Below are 24,397 nucleotides of genomic sequence, written 5' to 3'. Positions count from 1 at the left end.
TGATACAGACCCGGGGGCTTGGCAGGGACACGCACCGTCTTTGTGTGAGCTGTTTTAGACTACATGTACTTTACTCACAAACTGAAGGATGGATTTCGGTGCTACTTCCACTTTGAATTACACTTTGTCTTACACACTTCTCTTTGAATGAACACCTTTGCGCCACGCTACTCTTTGTAGAAATGTTATTACGAGAACTGACAACTTTAAAGGGCTCTAATTAATCCCAGCCTACAAATAAAATGTTTCCCCCTCAGTGGATTCTGCCTAGTAAAAATGTTTAAAATAAATAGTCTCCTGGGTAAGATTTCTGAATTCAGAATTATCCCCCACCCCCAGAGCTCATTAACATTCATAGAAAAAAAAAGTCAAATAAAACTACAATCAGCTGAAAGCCTCTGATTAGAAGTCTGTTCCCCTGCTACCAATACACTGTTTAACGATTTTTTAAAAATAAATTTTGAAATCATTTTAAACTTACGTTTCTGAAAGATTAAAAACTCGCTGGGGATCTCCGTTCTCAATGGCATATGTTATTGGGTCTCCCTCTCGATCAGTTGCCTTCAGAGAGAAAACATGATTGAATTATCAAGTGATTGATACCCTCCAAATCAGTGCAATGTAATACAGAAGTATAATGCAGAAATGAACTAATGGCAGGAGGTAAAATGCAGAAATTCACATCTGACCCTAGCATCCTGTCATTAGATCTCACGTGAAGGTAATAACAGTGAGTAAGAATAGTATTTTCCCCACACATATGTAATCTTACCTGGTGTGGAAATATAGTAATGACTTTCCTATGGTTTGCGTATTTAATTTTACCAGAGCCTATCGCTACACTTTGCCTAAGTGTTTGAAGCGCGGAGAAATTCCTTTTTCTGCTGAGAATATGTCGAGTCAGAAAGCTTGGTGGTTAAGAGTCCCAGATCTGAAACCAGAAGCCCAAATTCAAAACTGGCTTCAGTGACTATATGTGTGATTATTTTTTTAAATTTCTTCATTTGTAAATGAGAACTATAAAAATATAGAATTTAATCACTATCGGGAGGTTTAACTGAAATGATTTATGTCTGGGCACACAGACTAACATCTGGTGCACTGAAAGTTTCCAATAAATATCACCTTTTTTTTCCTTTTCCCTTTTTCAATTTGGAGGAGACAAAACCTATAGCTTCAGACTTTGAGTGTATTTCCCTAACCCCACCCTTACCTGTACATTTTGAGCATATCCCCTGCCCACTTGAACACCCAGCTGGATGAGTGATAATCATCCCCAATTTAAAATGCTCAAACCCCCAAATCTGCTCTCTCTCTCCCTCCTCTGTCCTCAAAAAAATAATAGCCTGCTGGTCTCAGTCTTTTTTTTCCTTTTTTTTTTTTTTTTTTTTTTTTTTTTTTTGGTCTCAGTCTTAATTATCTCAGTGATGGGGGCAGATGCACCCCCCTTCTGGCTCTGACCTCATATCTTGACTTTAAGTGCTCATTCTTCCTCCCCGGTGCACCCCATTAGTAAATCCACAGGGTCTATCCATAAACTATCTGCACTGTAGGCGATATCTGAACCCCTTCCTCACTTCTGTCATCTTCATTGATCCCAGTAATGGCCATCTTCCTGGGGTCCCCATGTTTCTCTTGTACCCTCACTGCAGTCAAATTTTAACTAAGCAAAGTGATCATGTTTATCAGGCATACATTTTATTTCAAAATTTTGAGTAATGCTATTTTTTTAATCTTTAAATTTTTTTATTAAAAAAATAATGTTTACTTTTTTTTGAGACAGTAAGACAGAGCACTATCAGGAGATGGGTAGAGAGAGAGGGAGACACAGAATCCAAAGCAGGCTCCAGGCTCTGAGCTGTCAGCACAGAGCCTGACACAGGGCTTGAACCCACATACTATGAGATCATGACTTGAGCCAGTTGGAGGCTTAACCCAATGAGCCACCCAGGTGCTCCTCAAGTAATGGTATTAACACAGATACACACTGACTAAAATATAATGGAATGAAAGAGTGAAATAATAAAGTACTAGGCCAATATGTTTGAAACATTCCATATATACCTAAATCTAAAATTTTAAATCTCATGGACTTAATTATAATAGAAATCCAAGAGTAGAGAGTAAGAAACAAAATATTGGCTCGATGCAATTGATAGTAGATGCTTGATATTTTCCTCTTGTTCCTTGTTCTTTTCCAGGTGAGTATTAGCCAAAAAGATTAAACAAATACTGAGACAGTCAACTTTTGAAGAAACACAGAATTATGCTAGATTAATAAGACAGGGAGACTGAAGGACTCCATAAACATCTGCTTTTTGCTCACTTTCCGGCTTCTTTTCTCACTAAGACTGACCCCTACCTTCTGCGTGTCTTGAACAAGTCCTCCCTGAAAGGCACAGGAGCTCACGGTTTCTTCGAAGTCTTCCAGAACAAGAGAAACGTGTAAGGAATGACTGGACAAGAATGACCAACTGAGGCCATTCTGGGGCGATCCCAAAACCTGCATACTAGACATCTCAATGCCGAGACCCTTGGTTCCAGGGATAAGTCAGCTATGGAGGACACCTGGCCACTTGTCCTTGGTCTGAGCTGTCAGGGGATATGTACATCAGACCACCATCCTCAGTAAAAACCCCAGACTCTGACAATGAGGAGACTCTGTCTCCTTTACTTTCCAAGTCTCCCCAACACTTCGTCTGTACCTGGGCTCTCTGGACCTTCAGTAAAGGCTGCCCTCGCCTCCTGCTGGCTCGCATTTCATTTCTATCCGGCGCACATCAGGGACCCTTCTGGTTGTCCCAGGGGACCCATTCTGGGTCCTCAGACCCAGCCTACCTGCATTGTTAAGGGACTGCATGGTATCACTAAAAAGCTCACACTAAATTTTTTCTGTTGTTTTTCTCTTTCGGTCATTTTTACCTGTCATATTGTTATAGATATTATCAATTCCTTTTTGTTTGTTCATTGGTATGTGGTTGTTGTTTTCTGAGAGACAATTTATTGTCTGTATTTTCATAGAAGCCAGAAGTAATGGATTCTGAACAAGATACTTTGTGTGAATAATGTTAAGTTCAGATTAATGTTAACCTTTCTTCTTCTTTTTAATCTTTATTTATTTTTGAGAGAGACAGAGACAGAGTGCAAGCAGAAGAGGAACAGAGAGAGAGAAAGAGCCAAAGCAGTTCCAGGCTGTGTGAGCTGTCAGCACAGAGTCCAATGCAGGGACTTAAACTCACAAACCATGAGATCATGACCTGAGCCAAAGCAGGACACTTAACCAACTGAGCCACCCAGGTGCCCCAATGTTAATCTTTCTTCTAATGTATCGGGTCTACTCTAACAATTGATATTATTGCTAGGATGAAAGCATGGTGAATGGTGTCATTTTATTTATGCAAGTCATTATGTTGTTATGTTATTAAAATAACAACAGAAATTACTAAAGAATTTCCCATTTTTTCACCCACATTAATTACTTCCAATCCCTGAGATACCCTGAAATATTTCCTCCAGTTTTGCGTGACCCTTTAAGTACTTCAGGCTTTTTGGGGCGCCTGGGTGGCTTAGTCGGTTAAGCGTCCGACTTTCGCTTAGGTCATGATCTCACGGTTCGTGGGTTCGAGCCCCGCGTCAGGCTCTGTGCTGACTGCCAGCTCAGAGCCTGGAGCCTGTTTCAGCCTGTCACTCCCTCTCTCTCTGACCCTCCCCTACTCACGCTGTCTCTCTCTCTCCTAGAAATAAATAAAACATTAAAAACATTTAAAAAAAAAAAAAGTACTTCAGGCTTTTAAGAAATATGAGAGCCAGGAATTAGCCTATTTCATACCTTTTCTTTATGTTTTATATATTTGTTTGTTTGTTTGTGTTTGTTTTTAAGTAAGCTCCATGCCTAGCATGGAGCCCAATGCAAGGACTGAACTCAGATCAAGACCCAAGTGGAGATCAAGACTGGAGCTGAGATAAAGAGTCAGATGCCCAACTGACTAAGCCACCCAGGAGCCTCACCTACTTCATTCGTTTTTTTTTCTTAAAATTTTTAAGTGTCTTTATTTATTTTGAGAGAGAGAGAGAGCACGTGCACAGAAGCAGGGGAGGGGCAGAGAATGGGAGACAGAGAATCCCAAGCAGGCTCCGCAGATGCGGGGCTCGATATCACAAACCGTGAGATCATGACCTGAGCTGTAACCAAGGGTCAGAAGCTTAACCGGCTGAGCCACCCAGGTACCCCCAACTACTTCATTCTCCTGTGAGGTTGTGCCCATAGTGAAAAGCTTGAAGACCCAGGATTTGGAAGGAACTCCTTATTTGACTGTTTTGTTTCTTTAATTCTTTTAGACAATTGTCTGTGGTTGCTTCAGGACCTGTTGCCAGTGATGTAGTAACTAGGGGGGTTCATACTTTCTCAGTCAACCAAGCAAAGAGGAAGGGTGCATCTGGATGGGAGCTCTGAATATACCCATTACACATGCCAGGACTTGTGTAAATGCCCTCTATTTCCTGCCAATATTTAGGGAAAGATATGCTTTAAAGGAAGAAATAACACATAAAAGGCATGCATGGGAAAATCAGGAAAAATAGTGATCTTGTGATAAGAACTAATCATGCACATATTTCTGACCTAAAATACATTACTGAAAATATTTTATAGTCTTTTTTCCCCCTATATGTGAGTATAGGCAGCCATCTCTGAATGGTGAGCAGAAATTCAAATATGGTTTTGAAAAGTGAATCCTTAAGTTAAAAGTCATTGACCTCTTACTTTGTGTTGGGAACTATGTTTGCATGCCTCATCTCACATAAACCTCACAGTAACCACGTAGGTAAATGAGAAAGACAAAGGACTTCATTACTGCTCCAATTAGAGTTCTCTATAACTTACTTCATTGGAAGATACATTTGTTTGTTTGATTTTTTAATCTGGAAATTAATAGTTACAATTTCATCTGAAAAATGGAGAGGGCATTGGTCACCTGGGTGGCTCAGTCAGTTAAGCCTCTGACTCTTGATTTCGGCTCAGGTTATGACCTCATGGTTCCTAGGATCGGGCCCCACGTTTGGCTCTGTGCTGACAGTGCAGAGCCTGCTTGGGATTATCTCTCTTCCTCTCAGACACTCTCCTGCTCGTTCTCTCTCTTTCTCTCAAAATAAATAAATGAACCTAATTTAAAAAAAAAGGGGAGAGGAGAGTGTCATTTGAGGTTTTTATGATAGAACGGAAAGGGATTTCTCATCCTTTGCACAAATGCACCTTCTGTGCCTTTATTTCTGATAAGCAGAGAAAGATATGAGCCTCTCACACAAGGTCTGGGGGGAGCAGTCATCTCTGGGGTGTTATCCCAGTGTGGACTGAGAAGGTTCCAGTAGCCGCCCCCAGAGCTACCACCTCCGCTCAGACAGGGCCCCGGACTACAAGGTGAAGCTAACAACAATAACGCATACAGTATTCACTCATTAATGCAACAAATATTTATCAGCTGTGTGTGCTGTGTCTACAAACACTGAGGCTTCAATGAGACATGATTCCAGGAGCCACAGAGACGAGGATTCTCCTTAGTGCAACTTGTACTGTAATGGGGGGTGACAGAGGCAGAACAGAAAAATCAATGACAATATATAGCTCTCGGATCTGTGTAAGTTCTGCTTTAACATAAAATAATTTGGGAAGGACATACAGGGCAGGGGGAGGTGGCAGGCTTGCAGTCATATACGGGTCATCTGGAAAGCACTTGGGAAACGTGAAAATCTGGCAAACCCTTTGTAAAAGGGGAGAGAGCATGTCACGTGGGGAAGGTCACTCTGGCAGAAGGCACGGCGAACAAAGGGCAGTGAGATGGGACCATGCCTTGTGAATTTGAGATACTGAGCACGTGGAAAACCAGCTCATGTTTTCTGTGGCCTCAGGTAAACAGCCTGAGGATACACACCCATGGTTAAATGACTGAACGAAGGGGTGTGAGGAGGGGCAAGATGGCGGAGAAGTAGGGAGCTCCATGCATTGCACTCGCCCCCGTATCTCACATGGAAAAGATCGGAAGCCATAGGAAACCTTACAGAACCCAAGAGATTGGGAGAGAAAGGACGCAGAATCCACTAAGAAAGCCTTCTAACGGCTACCTCAAGAAACAAGCCAGAGTACACAAGGTGGAGAGTCCCAAATATCACTATGAGTAGGAAAATAAAATAACCAAAGTCTCAACAAGAGAGACCAAGAGATACCATTCAAAAAACACTCTCTGAAAGGATAGGCCCTGGACAGTCAAAGAGTCTTATTGGATACAGCAGTGCTCATACGTGCAGAGAGCATAACAAGTCTTTAAAACTAACAAGAGCCAGAAAGGTAACTAAAATGACAAAACAAAAGAGCTCTCCTCCAAAGAAACTCCAAGAAGAAATGACAGTTAAAGAACTGCTCAAAAAAGATATAAGCAGCATAAGTGAACAAATTTTAGAATAATAATCATAAAATTAATAGCTGGGCTTGTAAAAAGCATAGGGGACATCAAAGAAACTATGGCTACAGACAAAATGGAAAATAAAAATAGGCATGAAGAATTAAAAAATGTGATAAATGAGATACATAATAAATTAGAGGCCTCCAATGCACGGATTGAAGAGGCAGAAAGGAGAATGNTCAGCGATACGGTCAAACGCAACAATATCCATATGATAGGAATCCCAGAAGCAGAAGAGAGGGAAAGTTTCTGAAGGAGTCCTGGAACAAATTATAGCAGAGAACTTCCCCAACCTGGGGAAGGACGTAAATGTGGAAATGCAAGAGGGCAGAGGTCTCCCCTCAGACGTAACCTGAATCAATCTTCAGCATGGCTTATCATAGTAAAAATGGCAAAATATAAGGACGAAGAGAGAATTTTGAAAGCAGCTAGGGAGAAAAGGGCCCTAACATACAAAGGGCAACNATAAAGCAGCCCTCAATAAATATAAAAGAATTGAGATCATACCATGCACACTGTCAGATCACAATGCTTTGAAACTTGAAATCAATTACAGGAAGAAGTCTGGAAAACCTCCAAAAACATGGAGGTTAAAGACCACCCTACTAAAGAATGAATGGGCCAATCAGGCAATTAGAGATGAAATTAAAAAATATATGGAAACAAATGAAAACGAAAACACCACAATCCAAAATCTATGGGATGCGGCAAAGGCAGTCCTAAGAAGAAAGTACATTGCTCTCCAGACCTATTTCAACAGATTAGAAAAAGCTCAAGCCCAAAATCTAACAGCTCACCTAAAGGAATTAGAGGCAGAGCAAAAAGAACGCCCTAAACCCAGTAGAAGAAGAGAAATAGTAAAAATTAGATAGATAATTTAAAAATTTTTTTTAATGTTTTCTTAAAAAAACAAACAAACAACATAGAGACCAAAGAAACAATTGAACAGATCACGGAAACCAAGAGTTGGGTTTTTTTGAAAAAATAAACAAAATTGACAAACCTCTAGCCAGGCTTCTCAAAAGGAAAAGAGAGAGCACCCAAATAGACAAAATCATGAATGAAAATGGACTTATTACAACCAACCCCTCAGAAATACAAACAATTATCAGGGAATACTATGTAAAATGGTATACCAACAAATTGGACAACTTAGAAGAAATGGACAAATTCCTAAACACACACTCACTACCAAAATTCACACCGCAAGAAATAGAAAATNGAGGACCATGGGGGAGAAGAAGGGGAGATATGGTGGGGAAAAGGGAGAGAGGCAAACCTTGAGAGACTCTTGAATGCTGATAACAATCTGAGGAATCATGGATGTGGGGGGGAGGGGGGAGATGGGCATGGAGGAGGGCACATGTGGGGATGAGCACAGGGTGTTATGTGGAAAACAAGATGACAATAAACTATTTGTAAAAAAAAAAAAAAAATGACTGAATGAAGTGAAGCTCACTCTGGCGAGCTCTCGCGAGCTAGCAAGTCAGGGGATTCCGTCACTGGTTTTCTGATAGATGTTTAACAACATGATGAGCTATGACAAAGCTAATTTTCCTTTAATTTGTGCTTGCAGGACAAACAGTATCTTTAAAGACCAAGACATTGTTATCTCTAACTGCTTATCCATATAACTCACTGCATATAATTCAGTTCCCCCAGTTTTCAGAACCACCAATAGGGGCACAAAAGTATTTGTGATTAGGCACTGGAAAAAAGGAACTTTGAAAAAGAAAACAAATCTTCTCGAAACTAATATCCGTTCGTGTTAAAGACGGATACAGCCATCAAATACCATCTGGTAGAGTGCACTTTATGTGCATAGAACGATTCTGCACATTTCACAGGACATTAAGACAAAGCACCTGCCCTTAGGGATTCTAAAATAGATAAAAATCAACGGATTTAGATCATCTTTTCTTTTCAACTTAGGCAAACAAGTTCTGATTTATGGTATGAAACTACTTGAGAGCACGAACTGAGGTTTTCATTTCAGGGCAGCAGCATTTCCAAAAATGTGTCTGTGTTCTCCTGCCATTAAGCCACTGGCCCTGAAACAAAATGTTCATGTTTATGAATCTATTTCAATGAACAATGCAGACTTCTTGAGGTCAAGAAGTCTTCTTTTGTCATTTATGATCTGCATGTAACGTTTCCTTTTTCAAATAAGTCTATTTATGTAAAAGTCAATATATATAAATTTCAAAAAAATGTAAGTAGTGTGATAAATACTACACAAATGTAATGGATCTGCAAGTTGGAAATGTAGCTAATGTAGAATGCCTGTGATACATGAACATACCTGAAGATCTGCACTTCTCTCTGGCTATTAAATGCTATTTCCCTACCTTACTCACTTTCCTACATGCCTTAGACTTTCTCCTCAGGTCTCCAACCATCCTACCCCTCTTTACTCTCAGCTGGTGGCCCTGATCACTGTCCCACTGAGTACATTGAAGGAAATGTCTACAATTTCCTAGATTTCATAGACATGCCTTCCCACACCCATCCCCTCTGTCTGTCCTCCTACTTTTGATAATGTGCCATGTGGATTCCTTTTCAGGGGAAAATGTGGGGATGGAGTTTTGCATTCTACTTTTTTTCAACTGTTGTCTTCTCTTTCACTCTGATGATCATTTCCAGCACGTTTCCAACCCTCCAGCAACCTCTGGACTGAAGCGGGTCTTTACAACATCCCCAGTAAATTCCACATTAGTATAACCACTGATCAGTTCACAGTCTTGGTTTAGGTTTGTTTCTTTGTTTTGTTTGCTTGTTTTTAACTGAACCTCTGAACAGCGTTAGACAGAACTGATTTCTCCCTTGCCCTTGATACATTTTTTCCCCAAACTCAATGTCAGGACATGTGCTCTTCTGAGTCCCCATTTCTGATCCTTTTCACCTCCTCAGTACCTCCAAATCAGTCTCTGGAGGTCTTCTGCATTCACTCCCTTAATAACCTTATCCAACCTCCAAGTTCTAAATAGTCCCTAAATGCTCAAGACCCCAAATGTATACTTCTAATCCAAACTTCTTCCCTAAGCCCATACCAAACTGCTGACTCAATAGCTTTAATTAGATGTCAAAAGACGTTTCAAATTTAATATGTCCAATATGGAATTATTCCTCTGACATTCCTTATTTTCATTCTGGCTAATGAAAATTCAACCTTGCCAGTTGCTTGGACTATGTCTTAGTAGCCATTCTTCACTTCTGTCTTCTCTCCCACATCCAGCAACCAACAAATCTTCTGGTATTTATATTCAAAAAATATAACGAGACAAAAGCCACCTATCACCACTTCCAGAAATATCACGACAGGCCTAGTCTGAACTACTCAAATAGCACCCTAAATAATTTGCACAATGTCTCACATCTCTACCACAATTTTGTTTTGTACTTCGATCAACTATATTTAGAGTAAAATATGTGCTTTGACTTTCATTTACATACTTTATGTTCTTCTCTCAATTTCTTCCAATCTTGAATCATAAAAGAGAGAGGGGTGATGTATGGGTGTGTGTGTGTGTGTGTGTGTGCGCGCTAGTTTTATTCTATAGCAAGCATTTCATTAGGGCCAACCAATATTTCAGTTACCTTTATAATTCCAGAAGATTTGCTTATTACATTAATAAATTCTATAAATAAGTAATAACTGAAGATAAGGTATATTATACGAACAAAGTGTAAGAACCAAGGGAGTCCTTTGTTATTTGGAATGGTCCCCAAAAACTGATTCCACTAGAGTATGGGTTCAATCTAATGATTCAATTTCTTATTGCCTGAAACTAAATAGAACATTAACCAAGCTCTCTCTAAAATGCTCTTCAGCTTGCTTAAAGTGAACTTAAGGGTGAAATGTTGTCAGGCACATGAAAGGAAAAATTGTGCTTGCTGATATACAACTTTGTGTGTAAGAGATTCGGCTTGAGACATAATTTTCTAAGCAGTAGCCTCTTGCTACAGAGAACACCAGCCCTCTTTTACTACTGCCTGCCGGGGGCTACTGATAATTTCTACAGATAATGTAATTACTGTGGAAAGACAGCTCTGGCCCGTTCTCAACACTCAGCATCTGCTAATAAACTGAATAGATACAAATAAGAAACAATAGTTTTAACACTAAAATAGCTAAACAAAATGATTCTTGCTCAGTTTTAAATAAACTGAAATGTGTGTGTGTGTGTGCGCGTGTGTGTGTGGTGTGGTGTGGTGTGTTTCCAGGCCTGTGGAGATCTGAAGATCTACAAAGCCTATATTTGAACTCTTGCACAGGGTTTAAGGATCCCTGAAGCCCTTTCCCTTAGCCTACATACTGTAGTTCCCAGAGTTCAGCATATTAAAACCAGATTTTAAAAATAGTGGAGTTAATAGAGACAGACCAACTGAATGGAGTAAGTACATAGCAAATAGTCTGACAGTACTGAGGGAAAAGGGCAGAAAAATCTAGTTTAAAAAAGAGCATTGGTATCAAGAAGCATACAGATCCATTAAGCCTCACGTACCACCATAACATCTATTGACATAAATAATAGAATCTAATTTAGAAACTAGCAGTCACATTATCTTGTGTTCATGAAGCCAAAAACGTATTGGGCAACCATTAGAGAGACCATATTAACGTTAGAAATCAGGAATCACGGGGCGCCTGGGTGGCTTAGTCGGTTAAGCTCTGACTTTCGCTTAGGTCATGATCTCGCGGTTCGTGGGTTCGAGCCCTGCGTCGGGCTCTGTGCTGACTGCCAGCTCAGAGCCTGGAGCCTGTTTCGGTCTGTGACTCCCTCTCTCTCTGACCCTCCCCTGCTCACGCTGTCTCTCTCTCTCTCTCTCCTAGAAATAAATAAAAACATAAAAAAAAAATTAAAAAAAAAAAAAAAAAAGAAATCAGGAATCATATGTTATGCATTATAGTCCCTACCTGTGAGAGAATTCTGATCATTTGTGATATTAATACTGAGAAAGAGTTAAATAATGTTCAGTGTGCTTTGGTTAAGCCTAAATAAATCAAAAGGGTGTCTGGGTACAGTTAAGTATCTGACTCTTGATCTTGGCTCAGGTCAAGATCTCGCAGCTCATGAGGTTGGTCCTGTGTTGGATTCTGCACTGAGAGTACAGAGTCGGCTTGGGATTCTCTCCTTCTCTCTCTGCCTCTCCCCTACTAGTGCTCTCTCTTTCTTTCTCTCTTAAAATAAACAAATAAACATTAAAAAAAAAAAACCTAGAGCCAATAATCACAAGATTGAGGACCTAGTCTCACTTATGTCCCTTTAACCACCTGAACTGGGCTCTGTCACTGAACCTCTATTTGCATCACAAAATGGAGAAACAACAGTTGATGTGTATAGTCTATGTAGTTAATGCAGAATCAGATGAGGCAACAGATGATTAGACAACTCTAAAATATTCAGATAAGAAGTATTATCTAAGGAATGAATTTAGTATGATAGCTAAAAATCTTGGGTTTTAGAGAAAAAAAAAAGAAAGAAAAATTATGGGCGAGATCTTGTACTTTTTAGCTATGCAAACCACTAAACTTGTTTCTGTCTCAGTGACACCCTGTATGATGCTGAAATAGAATGGCATCCAATTCAGGGTCGTGTTGATGATTACACAGTGGTAAAATAGTGCATATCTATGATGCAACCTAGTGCATAGCATATACTTAATAATTACTTACTACTGATGTTTATATCAAGAAGAAAAATGCACCATACATACTTAGGGAAACAATCTGTAAAGTGTTTTTAAAGAGAGCATTCTTTGGTCACCAAGAGAACTCACTTCATGGAAGAACAGACAACATGGCATACGTGATATGTTACCAGTATCAGCAAGACATAAAATCTAAAATTTAAGCATAAAACATACAATTTCCCCCTAACCACATATGTATGTGTGATCAGAATGCATCAGAAGATTAATAATCTTGGAAGAGCGGGGATGGGCTGGGGTCGGGTTGAGTATAAAGATGTAACAGGAAAAAAGTCATTAACACTTGGAGCTAAAAAGGACAAATTCAGTGAAATCCATCATACATAACAAATAATACCCAAAACGAATTATTCTAAGCCAGTAAACAGACCTAACATGTCTAGATTATTCTCTTAATACATTTCCTGCAGTTGATACATCCACTCAAACATGAGCAGGAACACAGCACACAAGGGGGAAATTTCTGGAAGGGCTGAATGAGGAACTCTGTGGACCTCCCATGAAAACAACCTTGACTACTAAAAAGTATTTAAAAATTTAAAGTCTCTGGAAGTTGTTCTAAGAGCATACAGTAATGGGAGAAATATTTATTTTAAAAAATCTACAAAACGTCAGTTAGAAGAGCAAGAGTCAGTGACAGGCTGTTTTTCCCTCCAGGTCTCAGCCAGCACAACAAGAAGAAGCTCTCCTCTTAGCAGGTGCACACGGGATTGTAGGACTCCTTCTCTCCCGCAGTTCCAGTCTCCGTCTATGGTATCTTCCCAGGGGGATAGGCCAACAGCATCCCTTCTGATCCTCCTGCCACCCCATGTTCCAGAAACCCAGTGCCTATGGGCTGATAATTCTTTCTCTGTCCACAATGGAATAAAATTAAAAACCAATAACATAAAGTCTAAAATTTCACAATTACACAGAAATTAAACATGGTATTCAGAGGCAAGGAAGACAACAATAGAAAGGAAATTAGACGACAGTGTAAAATGAATAAAAACTTTTAAAAAATTACAAAAATCCACACTAAAACTTATGTAATAGTATAAGGAAGCTCTTGGAAAAAAATTAATAGCTGTAAGCATCTATGTCTAAAAAGGGGTAAGTTCCCAGGTCAATAAAGTTGCACTTTCTGAAGCAAGCAGAAGGAAAAAAGGGAAAAAAAATAAAGTGGAAATTAATGAAATAAAAATAGAAAAGCAATAAAGAAAAATTCAATGAAACCATAAGTTGTTATGTTATCAACAAAATCGACAAACTTCTAGTCAGATAGATAAAGAAAAAAGAAAGGAGAAGATTCAAATTACTAAAATTAGAAACTAAAGAGGAGACATCACTACTGCCTTCACAGAAATAAAGCAGATTTTAGAAATGGGATGAAAAACTGTAACCCAACATATTAAGTCACCTAGATGAAATGAATAAATCCCTAGCAGTACACAAACTACCAAAACTGATTCAAGATGATCAAGAAAAGCTGGACAGACATACAATAAATCAAAAGATTAAATTAGCAATCTCAAAAACAAGAAAAACAAAAACAACTTTCCATAAAAAGAAAGGCCCAAATGGCTTTACTAGTGAATTTTACCAAACATGTAAAGAATTGACACCACCTTCCAAATCTATTCCAAAATGTTAAAGAAAAGAAAACACTTCCTAATTTTAGGAGGATTGAATTAGCTTCTTACCAAAACCAGACAGAGGAACCCAAAGAAAAGAAATATATAGATCAATGTATCTTATGAATATAGAAGTAAAAATCCTTATCAAAATATAAGCAATTCAAATTCAGCAATATATAGATATTGTTATACTCAATGACCAAATGTGATTTGTCACAGGTATGCAAAGTTTTTCAAAGAATGTAATAAACAGATTTTCTCCCAGAAAAGAAAAAAATCATCTCAGAAAAATCAGAAAAAGCATTTGACAAAATGCAATATTCTATTGTGATAAAAATGCTTTAACATAGAAGGAATTTAAGAGAACTTCCTCACGCTGACAAAGGACAATCACACAAAACTCTTTAACTACCAAAGTAATGATGTTGAAAGACTAACAGCTTTCCCTAGGATCAAGAATAAGACAAAGATTTATTGGCTCACAAAGGTGACTTCTGATTCCAATCACCCTGCTCATGCTGGTTAAATTAGCAGAACTGCGGCTGCAATCAAGCCTCACTGTTCTCTGTAATCATTTGTTTATCAAAATCACAATTATCTACTTTCATTTGGGGATAGGCAGTGGGGAACAATGGATGCAAAGCTGAGTTAATTTTTATTGCCATATAATTCTGCCTCTGCTTTTGAAACCTATGTTTTCTTAATCTGGAGCTTCTTTAAAAAAAAAAAAAGTCTGTTTTTGTGTGTATGGAGCGAGGCAAGTATGTGAATGAGAGTCAAAGAAACCAAGACTTTTTCCCTTCCTTTTCTTTTCCAAATGGCTACAGGATTTCCTGAATCCATGTAAAATCAAAAGTATTCAAAACTAGAACAATAGACATGTAACTGAACTCTTCAATTTTCTTAAGTAGCTATCCCAAAGCAAATATTCTTTGTTGATCTCTTTTTATCTAAACAAGAAAATATTTTCTTTGCTCCAAATCTGCTCCTGTCAGACAGCTAAGTGTGGAAAGACCAGAGGCCCTGCTCTGCACCGGCTGGGTCTCCTGGCATTTCTCCCTAGATCGCTGATGCCTATTAGCTGTTTATCGAGTAGACATCAGGACATGGCTTCTGTCCTTGTCCCATTTATCAAAATCTCAGGGAGATAGCTGCGCTCGCAAACTCAGCTTTCATCAACAAGACCTGGCAGTGTGCAGAGCAATAAGCAGCTTCAAGGCATGCAAGAAACTCTGAGGTTTACTTCGAAAACCGCGCAGAGAATCCTTTATCGCCGAGTAAGTAAAGGTAATACTGATGACTTCTATTAAAATACCAAGAAGTATCAAGGAGCCGCTCAGCCACATGTTCTTCCACATTCAAACACGGATTTCAAATTAATCTTTAAAAAATAAATCTACCTTTTAGGAAGAGCAGAACGGTTTAGTTCTGGTCAATTAAAAAGAAAATCAAAAGCTTTTCATCGAGCAGGCTTAAAAATTGTAAACTTTTCTTTAAACCATACAATAGGCCTCTGGTGTGAAGTAAATGAAAATCATCATTTTCCTACTATAGTCCAAGAACATTATTTGAAGATCTTTTTATCACAAGGATAGGGCGCCTGGGTGGCTCAATTAGTTGAGTGTCTGACTTCAGTTCAGGTCATGATCTTGTGGTTCGTGGGTTCGAGCCCCATGTCAGGCTCTGTGCTGACAGCTCAGAGCCTGGAGCCTGCTTCAGATTCTCTGTCTCCCTCTCTCTCTGTCCTCCCCCACTCAGGCTCTGTCTCTTTCTCAAAAGTAAATAAACATTAAAAAAAATTAAGGGGCACATGGGTAGCTGAGTTGGTTAAGCACCTGACCTGAGCTCAGGCCATGACTTCGTGGGATAGGATGCTTTTAATCATGCCTATGTGATAACACTATAATATGCTTCTCATATCCCCCTTCTGGTATATAAAGAAATTATTTCCCGATGTGTTGGAGATGTTGCCTGCTGACAGCCTGCACTGTCAGTCCTCTTTGAAGAGAATGTCTCATTTGGTGAGAGCCACCTTGCCATGGCTGAGCTGGGCTCTGAGGCAATCAGCACCCAAGTCACACATGCAGTTGTGTCAAGGGGCTACCCAACCTCGCCGACCTCCTAACTCGAATGGGCTCTCTCAGCTCAAGAGCTCTCAGTGGGGTCAGCTGAAGCTCAACTTCACCCTCAACTTTATTCTGCTCATTCCTCTTCTTTCCACAGGAGTTGATTCTAAAAACACCCTTTAGTAAACATCTGCAGCTGAATCTTCATCTCAAAGTCTGTTTCTCTTGAAACTAAACTGGAGAGGGATGCCTATTTCATATCCAAAAAATACTGACCGTACAGTCTGGCACAGGTGGAGAGTTTCAGGGCAAGGAGCTAAGGTGCAGTTAGGAACTGTGAGTATGAGCGCATAACAACTTAAGTCCACAAGACCAGATGAACAAATGTCAGAATCCAATATAAGGAGAGGTTAGGAGCCTGAGTACTGGGGCATTTCAACTTTTAAGAGTCAGGGCGATGAAGAGGAACCATCAAGGTAGACTGAATTGAGAGCAGTGGTGGAGGGTGGAGAAAACTCCAGAACACTGTGGTGGGCTGGAGTAAGCCTCTAGTTAAGGAGGGGATTATCACTTCTCCCACACCTTGCTGACAGGCAGTAAGATGGGAAGTACACCTGGCAATGGAATAAGCACTAGGGCAAAAAGAGCCACATTAGTGACTGGTGTGATTGAAATCGGCCTGTAATGCAGGCAAGACAGAACAGCAGGACAATGACCAAGACCTTCTTCAAGCCAGAATGGATATCAGATTTGAGTAGTTTCCATAATGAAGGGAAGCGCAGAAGTGGATAAAGATCTAGAGAGGGTTATGGGGTCAAGGGCATTTCGTATTGTTTGCTTGTCTCTAATTGGGAGATGCCACCTTAGACTTTCATGTGCATGGAAATGACCAGATAGAGCAGGAACTGCTCCTGCTGCAGGAAGGTAAGAGGGTGAATCTGGAGTAAATCCTTGAGTAGGCCGGCAGGGGGCAATCTAGGAAACAGCTTCCGGGTTGGCGCACAGCACTCACACTTAAAAGTGGCCGCATGTTCATTTTGTGCTGGGCCTTGCAAATTACGTAGCCAGTCCCTGAGCGCTGTTCAAAGTGTGGTCCAAGGTCACGGTTCCATTCTGCAAGGTGGTTCTTATGGGCCATGATGATATAAGAAATTTGGAGTAACTCCTCTGGACTTGAATTTATAGTAGTTTAGAGAGAAAAAACAAACAAGTGATTTGACAGTTATTTTTTATCTGTCAAATTTAATGGTAAAAAAATGGGCTTGTATTTTTTGTCTCATTTCATTTTTCTAGTAATTCACGTAGATGCATCCTTCATTACAGAGGCTTTCAGAAGCGCTGATCAGTATGCATGTGATCGGTTTACACTGACACAGGGAGGGCTACTTTTCAACTCAGAAGTCAAAACAAAATGTATGAATACAGGTGCAGAGACAGTGGTAGATGTGGTGACCAGAGGCTGTGAAAGTCTCCTTCAAGGGTTTGATGAAAATGTGGGGCAGGAGAGGTGCCACCCTAAAGCTCTTCTCGGGCCAGCAAATTGCTGCCTCTAGGCTGCGTTGGAACCACAAGTCCGGACCTGTGTCCATCTGCCCAGTGGGTCACAGCACTTCCCCATCATGCTTGGTGATATCAGAAAACACCACTTTATCGTATTAAACTTATTTTTAGGTCCTTACTTAATTTTAAGAGCATGTGAGAATATGGCTTTATTTCTCATGCCCTGTCAAGTTTCCTAAGTGGGCAGTCTTCTTTGAAAGAAAAAGAAAATAATTTTCACCCATTTTCTATACGTCCTACTACTTGTGAGAGCATAAGTCAGAGGCAGACATAAAGTCTAGCTACACTAAAATATGTGCTTTGGCCAGACAGCGCATATGTATGTATGTAAGAGATATGGAAGATACGAGGTAAAATGGATAGCCTACGACTCTTTTAGGGCAAGAGCTTACATATTTTTTTTGATCATTTTTTTATTTCCTTCTTGACGAAGAAGGTCATGAAAAAATAATTTAGGAGCTAGCTGTTTTAAATGCATCAGACCAAGATTTCTCCTTTCCCCACCTTCTCGACACTTCTTTGGCTTTATGCCTGTGAGCATATTGCTGCCTCTGGAAGATTCACAGAGGCCAAATAACTGTTTGGGAAGAGGAAAACACATATATGAATAGAGAACACAGTTACAAATATGCTTTCTCATTTTTGACAAATGTATATGCTCGTAGATGTAAAATCATTTCAGAAAATATACATCCCATCCTGTCAAGGGGATTGAACTTTTTTTTCTTGGAAACTTAGACATATCAGAACATCTGGTTTAAAGGAGAAAAAGTAGCACTACAAATAAGATTTAATACTTGCAAAAAGGAGTTTCTTGGCATTGTGAAATCCCTCTAACATGTATTTGTCTGTCTGTCTACTCATCCATCTATCTATTCTTAATACAAAATATTAATTATACTTTGGAACATATGATCAGGATCAGTGTTCAATGTGTCTTCACTTCTCTATGTGCACCCTCAACAAAATTATTCATTGGAGATAATGTTAATGATGAAAGAGCCATCTGAAATCTAGCAGGAGGGAAGATGAGAAAAATGTATCTCCTGCTACTTGAAATGAAAATAACACAAACGAGACTTTCATTTCTCACACTTATCAAACGCAGGGAAACCTATGAAACTGAGTAAGTTATACATTATGAAACTGAAGGAAAACCAGCCTTCTTTTCATATAATCTGTGGCGTTAATCTCTGCAGTAACACATTCAAGAAATGGAATGCGGAAAGAAAAGGTTCTCTGATGACAGAAGAGCAAGTCTGCAAGTGACATATCCAAAGTGATCCCCATAATATAAATGACATCACATATTCTGTGGCACAGGGTTTATGATTCACTCACACTGTATCTACACCAGCTGCGAAACATCCATGAATCATAAACTCTTATCATCTTCAGGGGGAAAAATATCCTATTATACAAGAAATATTCATCAAAAAAAGAAAGAGAAGCAAGAACCCCCAAACCTTCTCAAAAACTTGAAAGATGCCAGAGGAACAAATTAGCACCTCCGACAGGACCTGTTAATGCAAAGGGCATGCTATACAATGGCCTGCATTTCTTTCAAACTGTTCTGGAAATGGATCGATTCTGTATCAAATCAAGGCAGCAGGCATTTTTCTTCAGGACTAAAATTAATAATTCCTTGAGGCACATAGGTTAAATTCTACAACTTTTTGAAACTACTGAAAAGGAGAAGAATGGCTGACGTTGAAAAGGAGCTGTGTGTATCATGCTGACCCAGACCTCCTTACAGGCATCCCTAGGCAGTTTCGTTAGAAAAATGCATGTTTTTTCACAATGTCCCACTTCATGCGTGGGCTGCTTCTCATGGTTTCCTGTTTCCTCCTGCTATTTGCGTCTGAGCTGTTCCATGTCTCATTGCAGCCTTGGGCAAGGAAGCCAGGAAAAGGAGAGGGGCTCCAACCGCAGGAGCCAGTCAGCTGATGATAGAAGTTTAAAGCAGAGGCTACACGCAGTATTCCCAGTATCGGTCGTCATTATCTGTGCAATAGTCTTCTTCACTCTTGTAAAGAGGCAAGAAACAACCACAAGAAAATAAAATCAAGTCTGATCAAGCAGCTCTTAGAAAGAAAAGAAGCATTAGCGTTGTGGGCAGATCTACGATGCTACTGAAGCAACTGCACGTTCCTGCAAAGAGGAGGGCACGGAGTGAGTCTGAGTCCCCAGGAAAGACCGAACTGAGCATGGTTCCTGCACAGACTCACGGGTTGTGCGGCTTGACTTGGAAACCCCATTCCACAGCGGGGCTGTACTGGACTTCGAAGAAGCTACTGCACTTTGTTAAATGAATAAAAGCCAGGAAAGCTTCCAAATGCTGAGAGTAGTTCCTGGCTAATAGCAGCAATTAAAATCAGATATGATGCTATTTTTATCTTTTTAAATTTTTAATTTTTTTCAATTTTGTTTTTAATGTCTATTTTTGAGAGAGAGAGAGAAAGAGAGAGAGTGCAAGCGTGCACAGTGGGGAAGGGTCAGAGAGAGAGGGAGACACAGAATCTGAAGTAGGCTCCAGATGCGGGGCTCAAATCCATGAAATGTGAGATCATGACCTGAGCCGAAGTTGGACACTCAACTGACTGAGCCACCCAGGTGCCCCAATGATATTTTTATTAGTATTGATCTCTTAAACACCTATTTCTTGGGTTTCCAAAGTGTCACTGTGTTCTCTAACTTGAAAGCGATCATGTCTTCTCAATGGAAGAATTAGTAAAGTCATAAAACAGGTGAATACACATTCTTGGCAAATGTATCCATTGTCCCGTGCTCTTTGACCATCCACCATTCCTACTCATCCTTCCAAATGCCTGGTACCTTCTTGCACACTTTACAACCCCAGATCATAGTATGAGTTAACAGGAAAACAAGAATGGTAATGAAGAGGGAAGCAACAACATAACTACCATAAGCTAAGTACTTTCTTTTTTTATTTCTGGCATTGAGCTAAACAATGTATATGCTATCTCATTTAACCTCTGTTTCCCTAACCCAAAAACAGTAATCTGCCTCCTGCTTGCCAAGCTCTTAAAATTCTGCTTTCTGTTATGTACCAAAAGATAAGTTAGTCTCCATTATTTTATTTAAATAATATTTATTGACAAATGAATATTGACCTAAATACTAATATACATATAAGTTACCATGGCAACTAATGTTGCTTCTATTTGTAGCTAATGTGAGACCCATCTCAGTATATTCTGATGTAGACTAAATAAATTTAGTACCCTTAATTCAAATTAATATACTAAACTAAAGCTAGGTCTTAGGACTATCAAGATATATATTACCTTATCCCTACAGATAAGGAGATTATGCCTTATCTCTTTTAGCAAGGTCTTTAAATTTATTTAAGTATAATAGATGGGTACCAATGTGTGTTCAAAGGTTGTTCTTTGTTTTTGGGGTTTTTTTGTTGATTATATTATATGAGGAAACTTTTAAAAATGTAAAACCTATTCTCAGTTTAACAGCTAGAAAAACAGGTCACTTTACCCACAGGCTATAGTTTGCCAACCTATGCCCTAACTATACACATTTTTCATGTTAAAAAAAATCAACACTGGGAAATTATTATTTCCACTACCACTTGTTTTCAGAAATAAGTCCACATGTTAATGAAATAGAGGCATGACAGCAAAAGTAGCAAGGGCAAAGACATTTTAGTACAAGGTATTTGCCAGCACTTACTTTCCCCAGCCCCAATTCTTCATTTCTCAAGGAACATACCATGTGCAAGGAGGGGCATACTTTTACTCCATTCCCATTTATGTGTTTATCAACACTTACAAAACGTACTTGAACTTTCCTTTGGGATGACCTCACCAGCAACAGATGAATGGATCATTTGATTCAAAACTTGTTTATAACTAAGATTTGCTTTTTGCATTCTGGCATGAACTTAGAGCTGGTGACTAGATATTTTGACTATTTGTAGAAATGTGAAAGCAACTAAGTGCTCCATCGTGAATGATCCATGTCAGAGTCAGAGCCCTGAGAATAATGCTCTTTTTCACTTGGCACAACATGTAATGCAGGGAAGGGTAGAAATGAAGTGAGGCAGGGCCAGAGTTAGTTGCTTTAAATGCCAAACATTACAAATCTGCACCTCCACGCAGTCTCTGAACTTTTTCCTTCCTGTGTTTCCACTGTAAGTACAAGAGTTCAGCTCTGCATTATCTTATGCCTTGTTTGAATAAGGAATCTCCTGGGGAAGAAATTAAATGGTTTTATTTCTTCCAGGCTGCTATCAAGCTGCTGTGATATCACCTCTACCTCTCCTGTAGAGTGGGCTCCTTCCATTGTGTCTTGGTTGAAAAGTTTACAACTGTCACTTAGTAAAACTCTCCCTTACTAATATGACACCTTCCTTTTTATTTTAAAACCAATTTCATTTCTAGGGATGTGGTATGAGTGTGTGTGTGTGTGTGATTTTCTCACTCATATCCATCTTTCTCCCTTTCATTTTCCTTCTGATGCTGGGACAGAGAGGACACAGAGGGGGAAACACACTTCTTAAAGGGACTGTGCTGAGGTCACCTGCGAAATAGTGCAGGAGAGGCTGGCACCAGGAGACTCCACTCTTATAGGGCCCTATCCTAAGCAGCCATCCTCAGGATTGGTGGTGCCTTGTGACGTTCTTCTGAATCTTGTGCCTAATGCTCAGTTGGTGGCCTCTTGTACATCTGGACAAGCATGCATGTCACTCTTCTCTACATGCTACATTTCCCTTCATTTTTACCTACACTCAGAAGCCCCACCTTTGATATCCATGGTAATGGGCAGGATCCACCTCACCCATAGCACCAACAGTGTGGGCAAAGTCTTCAGGGGAGCAGTCCATGCCTTCCTTCCAACTGCCACTCTACCATGACACCTCTTTCCAACGTCTTCCCCCTTGTGTAGTTGCACTGACTCAAGTCCCAGCAGCCACTCAGTTAAAGAGCTGGATGCCAATCTCCCCCACTTCCTCGTCTTGGACTCAGAGAAACACTGGACAAATCAAACACTGGAGCACCAAAAAAAAAAAAAAAAAAAAAAAAAAAAAAAAAACAAAAAAAACAAAAAAACCCCTCACCTATTTCTATGGTAAAGGTCTTCAAAACCAGATGGGATCTCTCTTACTTGGAATCTTGGAGAGTATTCTACTAAGAACGAGGAATTCTTTGAGGTAGGATCTGGGGAGTTAAATAATTTTTAATTAACTGTGCTGTGTCCAGGTTATAACCTTATTCTATCGATAACCTCTATGTGAGAGTAGAAAAGAGTCAACATTTCCCTTAACTGCTTCTTCCTGAGGCCATTGCAATAGATCATTAACTTCTCCTCCTCCTTTCAAATAGTTTGCCCTCATAAACATCATACAATTAACCTTTGGAAAACACAAAACTAATATCATATAAAAACTACCCACCCCCCAAAAAACAGGGAAAAGTGAAATTTAATAGTTTTTTTACAGCCTAAACTAAAACAACATGATATAGTAGGTAAGGTCCTCATTTAGGAGCCAAAGGGCAGAAGAAAAAACAAAAACAAATCCCCCAAATGACTTTGGTTCCCAAACCTTGCTGTCTCTGAGTTTCCACCCCCTCATTTCCTAGATCATAAAGACAAAATCTGCCTATGCACTAGGCCAGGGTACCAACCAAATGCAATGATGCATTATACTTAAGCTGAAGACACAGATCTGTTTTTCAGCCAGTTAAAGTAGTTGACTTTCAACAATGGATCACAATGCATACATGGAAAATTAGAAATAAAATCAAATAAATACCTGAGAACTATTACGGTGGAGGCAAACATCTGAATTAAGAGAACTCAGCAAACACTACTTTATCAAATTCCACCAAACCAAATTTTTTTTTTTTAATTGATGTCTTTATTTGTGGTTAGAAACAATGGATGTGATACAGGATTTGGTGCTTTGACAACTAACTTTTAACCTTCAATCTGTAAAAATGGACTATGTGATATATGAACTAGTCAGCTATTTCTAAAAAGAATGTTTATCAAGAAGCTGTTTGTAAAAGGAATATATATATTCCCCTGGTCTAAAAGTGGAGTAGGCAGTTTTCTGCACTGAGAGGTGGGGAAGGGTGCTTAACAGATGGAGGGGACTTTTGAATGTTGAACGGTGGTCATCAGCCACACTAGAAAGCGGCCTCCGTGAGGAAGCAGTACCTCAACTCTCCCAGCATGAGCAGGATAAAGAGCAGAAAACGGAGGGTTTGCAGATACTTAAAGCACTGGTATGGGTAAACATACATGTTTAACCAGACTGCATAGCTTCTGTGTATAACTTTTAAGCACAATGAGCTTGGAAAAAGAATTCTACACTTTTGTGTGTCTGTGTATGTGCCTCAGTTTACCCATTTATAAAATGATAATGATAATAGCTCCAATTGCTTTGGGTTTTTATAAGAATCAAATGGGGGAAACAAATGTATGCTAATTTTTTATATAAAAGTTAAGTAATTAATTTATTTATAATTTTAATGTTCAAAGTAAATATTTTAAAAGTCTTGGCCATCCCTTTCTTAAGGAAAAGAAGACATTGCTGGTCCCCTGAACTCAGCGTTTGCCCTGCAACCTGAGGAGCCATATGCCTACATGAAGATTATGCTTTCTTGACCTCTTAACTCAGGAGCAGCCATATGAATTGCTTTGGCCGATTGAAAAAATATTTGGTAGGTACCACATGTAACACATGTAGGTAACACCAAAGAACTGGGGTTTATTTCATTCTCTTGTGTTTCCCCAGCAAGCACTGCTCTCAAGAGACCTATTGCTCTAGACAGAGGTTGCTTCATCAGCTGGGTTGTGGAGCAAAGATTGAATACAGCAGAGTCTGTATCGACTTCTGATGGCACTGAGTGTGGATTTTGGCAACAGAAACCTAGTTATTCTGACTGATGCTAGCCTGATACTTACATGCGGAGAGTGCCTAGGAAGCACCCAGAAAATAAGTGGT

General features: G+C 39.5%; 1 protein-coding gene across 8 annotated transcripts in view; it reads right to left on the bottom strand.

Moving 5' to 3' along the window:
• PCDH15 (protocadherin related 15) overlaps nucleotides 1-24,397 on the bottom strand; it is a 752,236-nt gene that overhangs the window by 274,862 nt on the left and 452,977 nt on the right. For all 8 annotated transcript variants that reach the window (XM_077755213.1, XM_077755212.1, XM_077755209.1 and 5 more), the window contains one exon: nucleotides 482-561. In XM_077755213.1, the coding sequence (XP_077611339.1) occupies nucleotides 482-561 (80 nt within the window). The remainder of the gene's footprint in view (nucleotides 1-481; nucleotides 562-24,397) is intronic.

This window comes from Crocuta crocuta, unplaced genomic scaffold (assembly GCF_008692635.1).
Source record: "Crocuta crocuta isolate KB4526 unplaced genomic scaffold, BGI_CrCroc_1.0 scaffold2, whole genome shotgun sequence".
Taxonomy (NCBI): domain Eukaryota; kingdom Metazoa; phylum Chordata; class Mammalia; order Carnivora; family Hyaenidae; genus Crocuta; species Crocuta crocuta.
The sequence above is the reverse complement of the archived record's forward strand: the minus strand, read 5'-3'. Positions and strand labels throughout refer to the sequence as shown.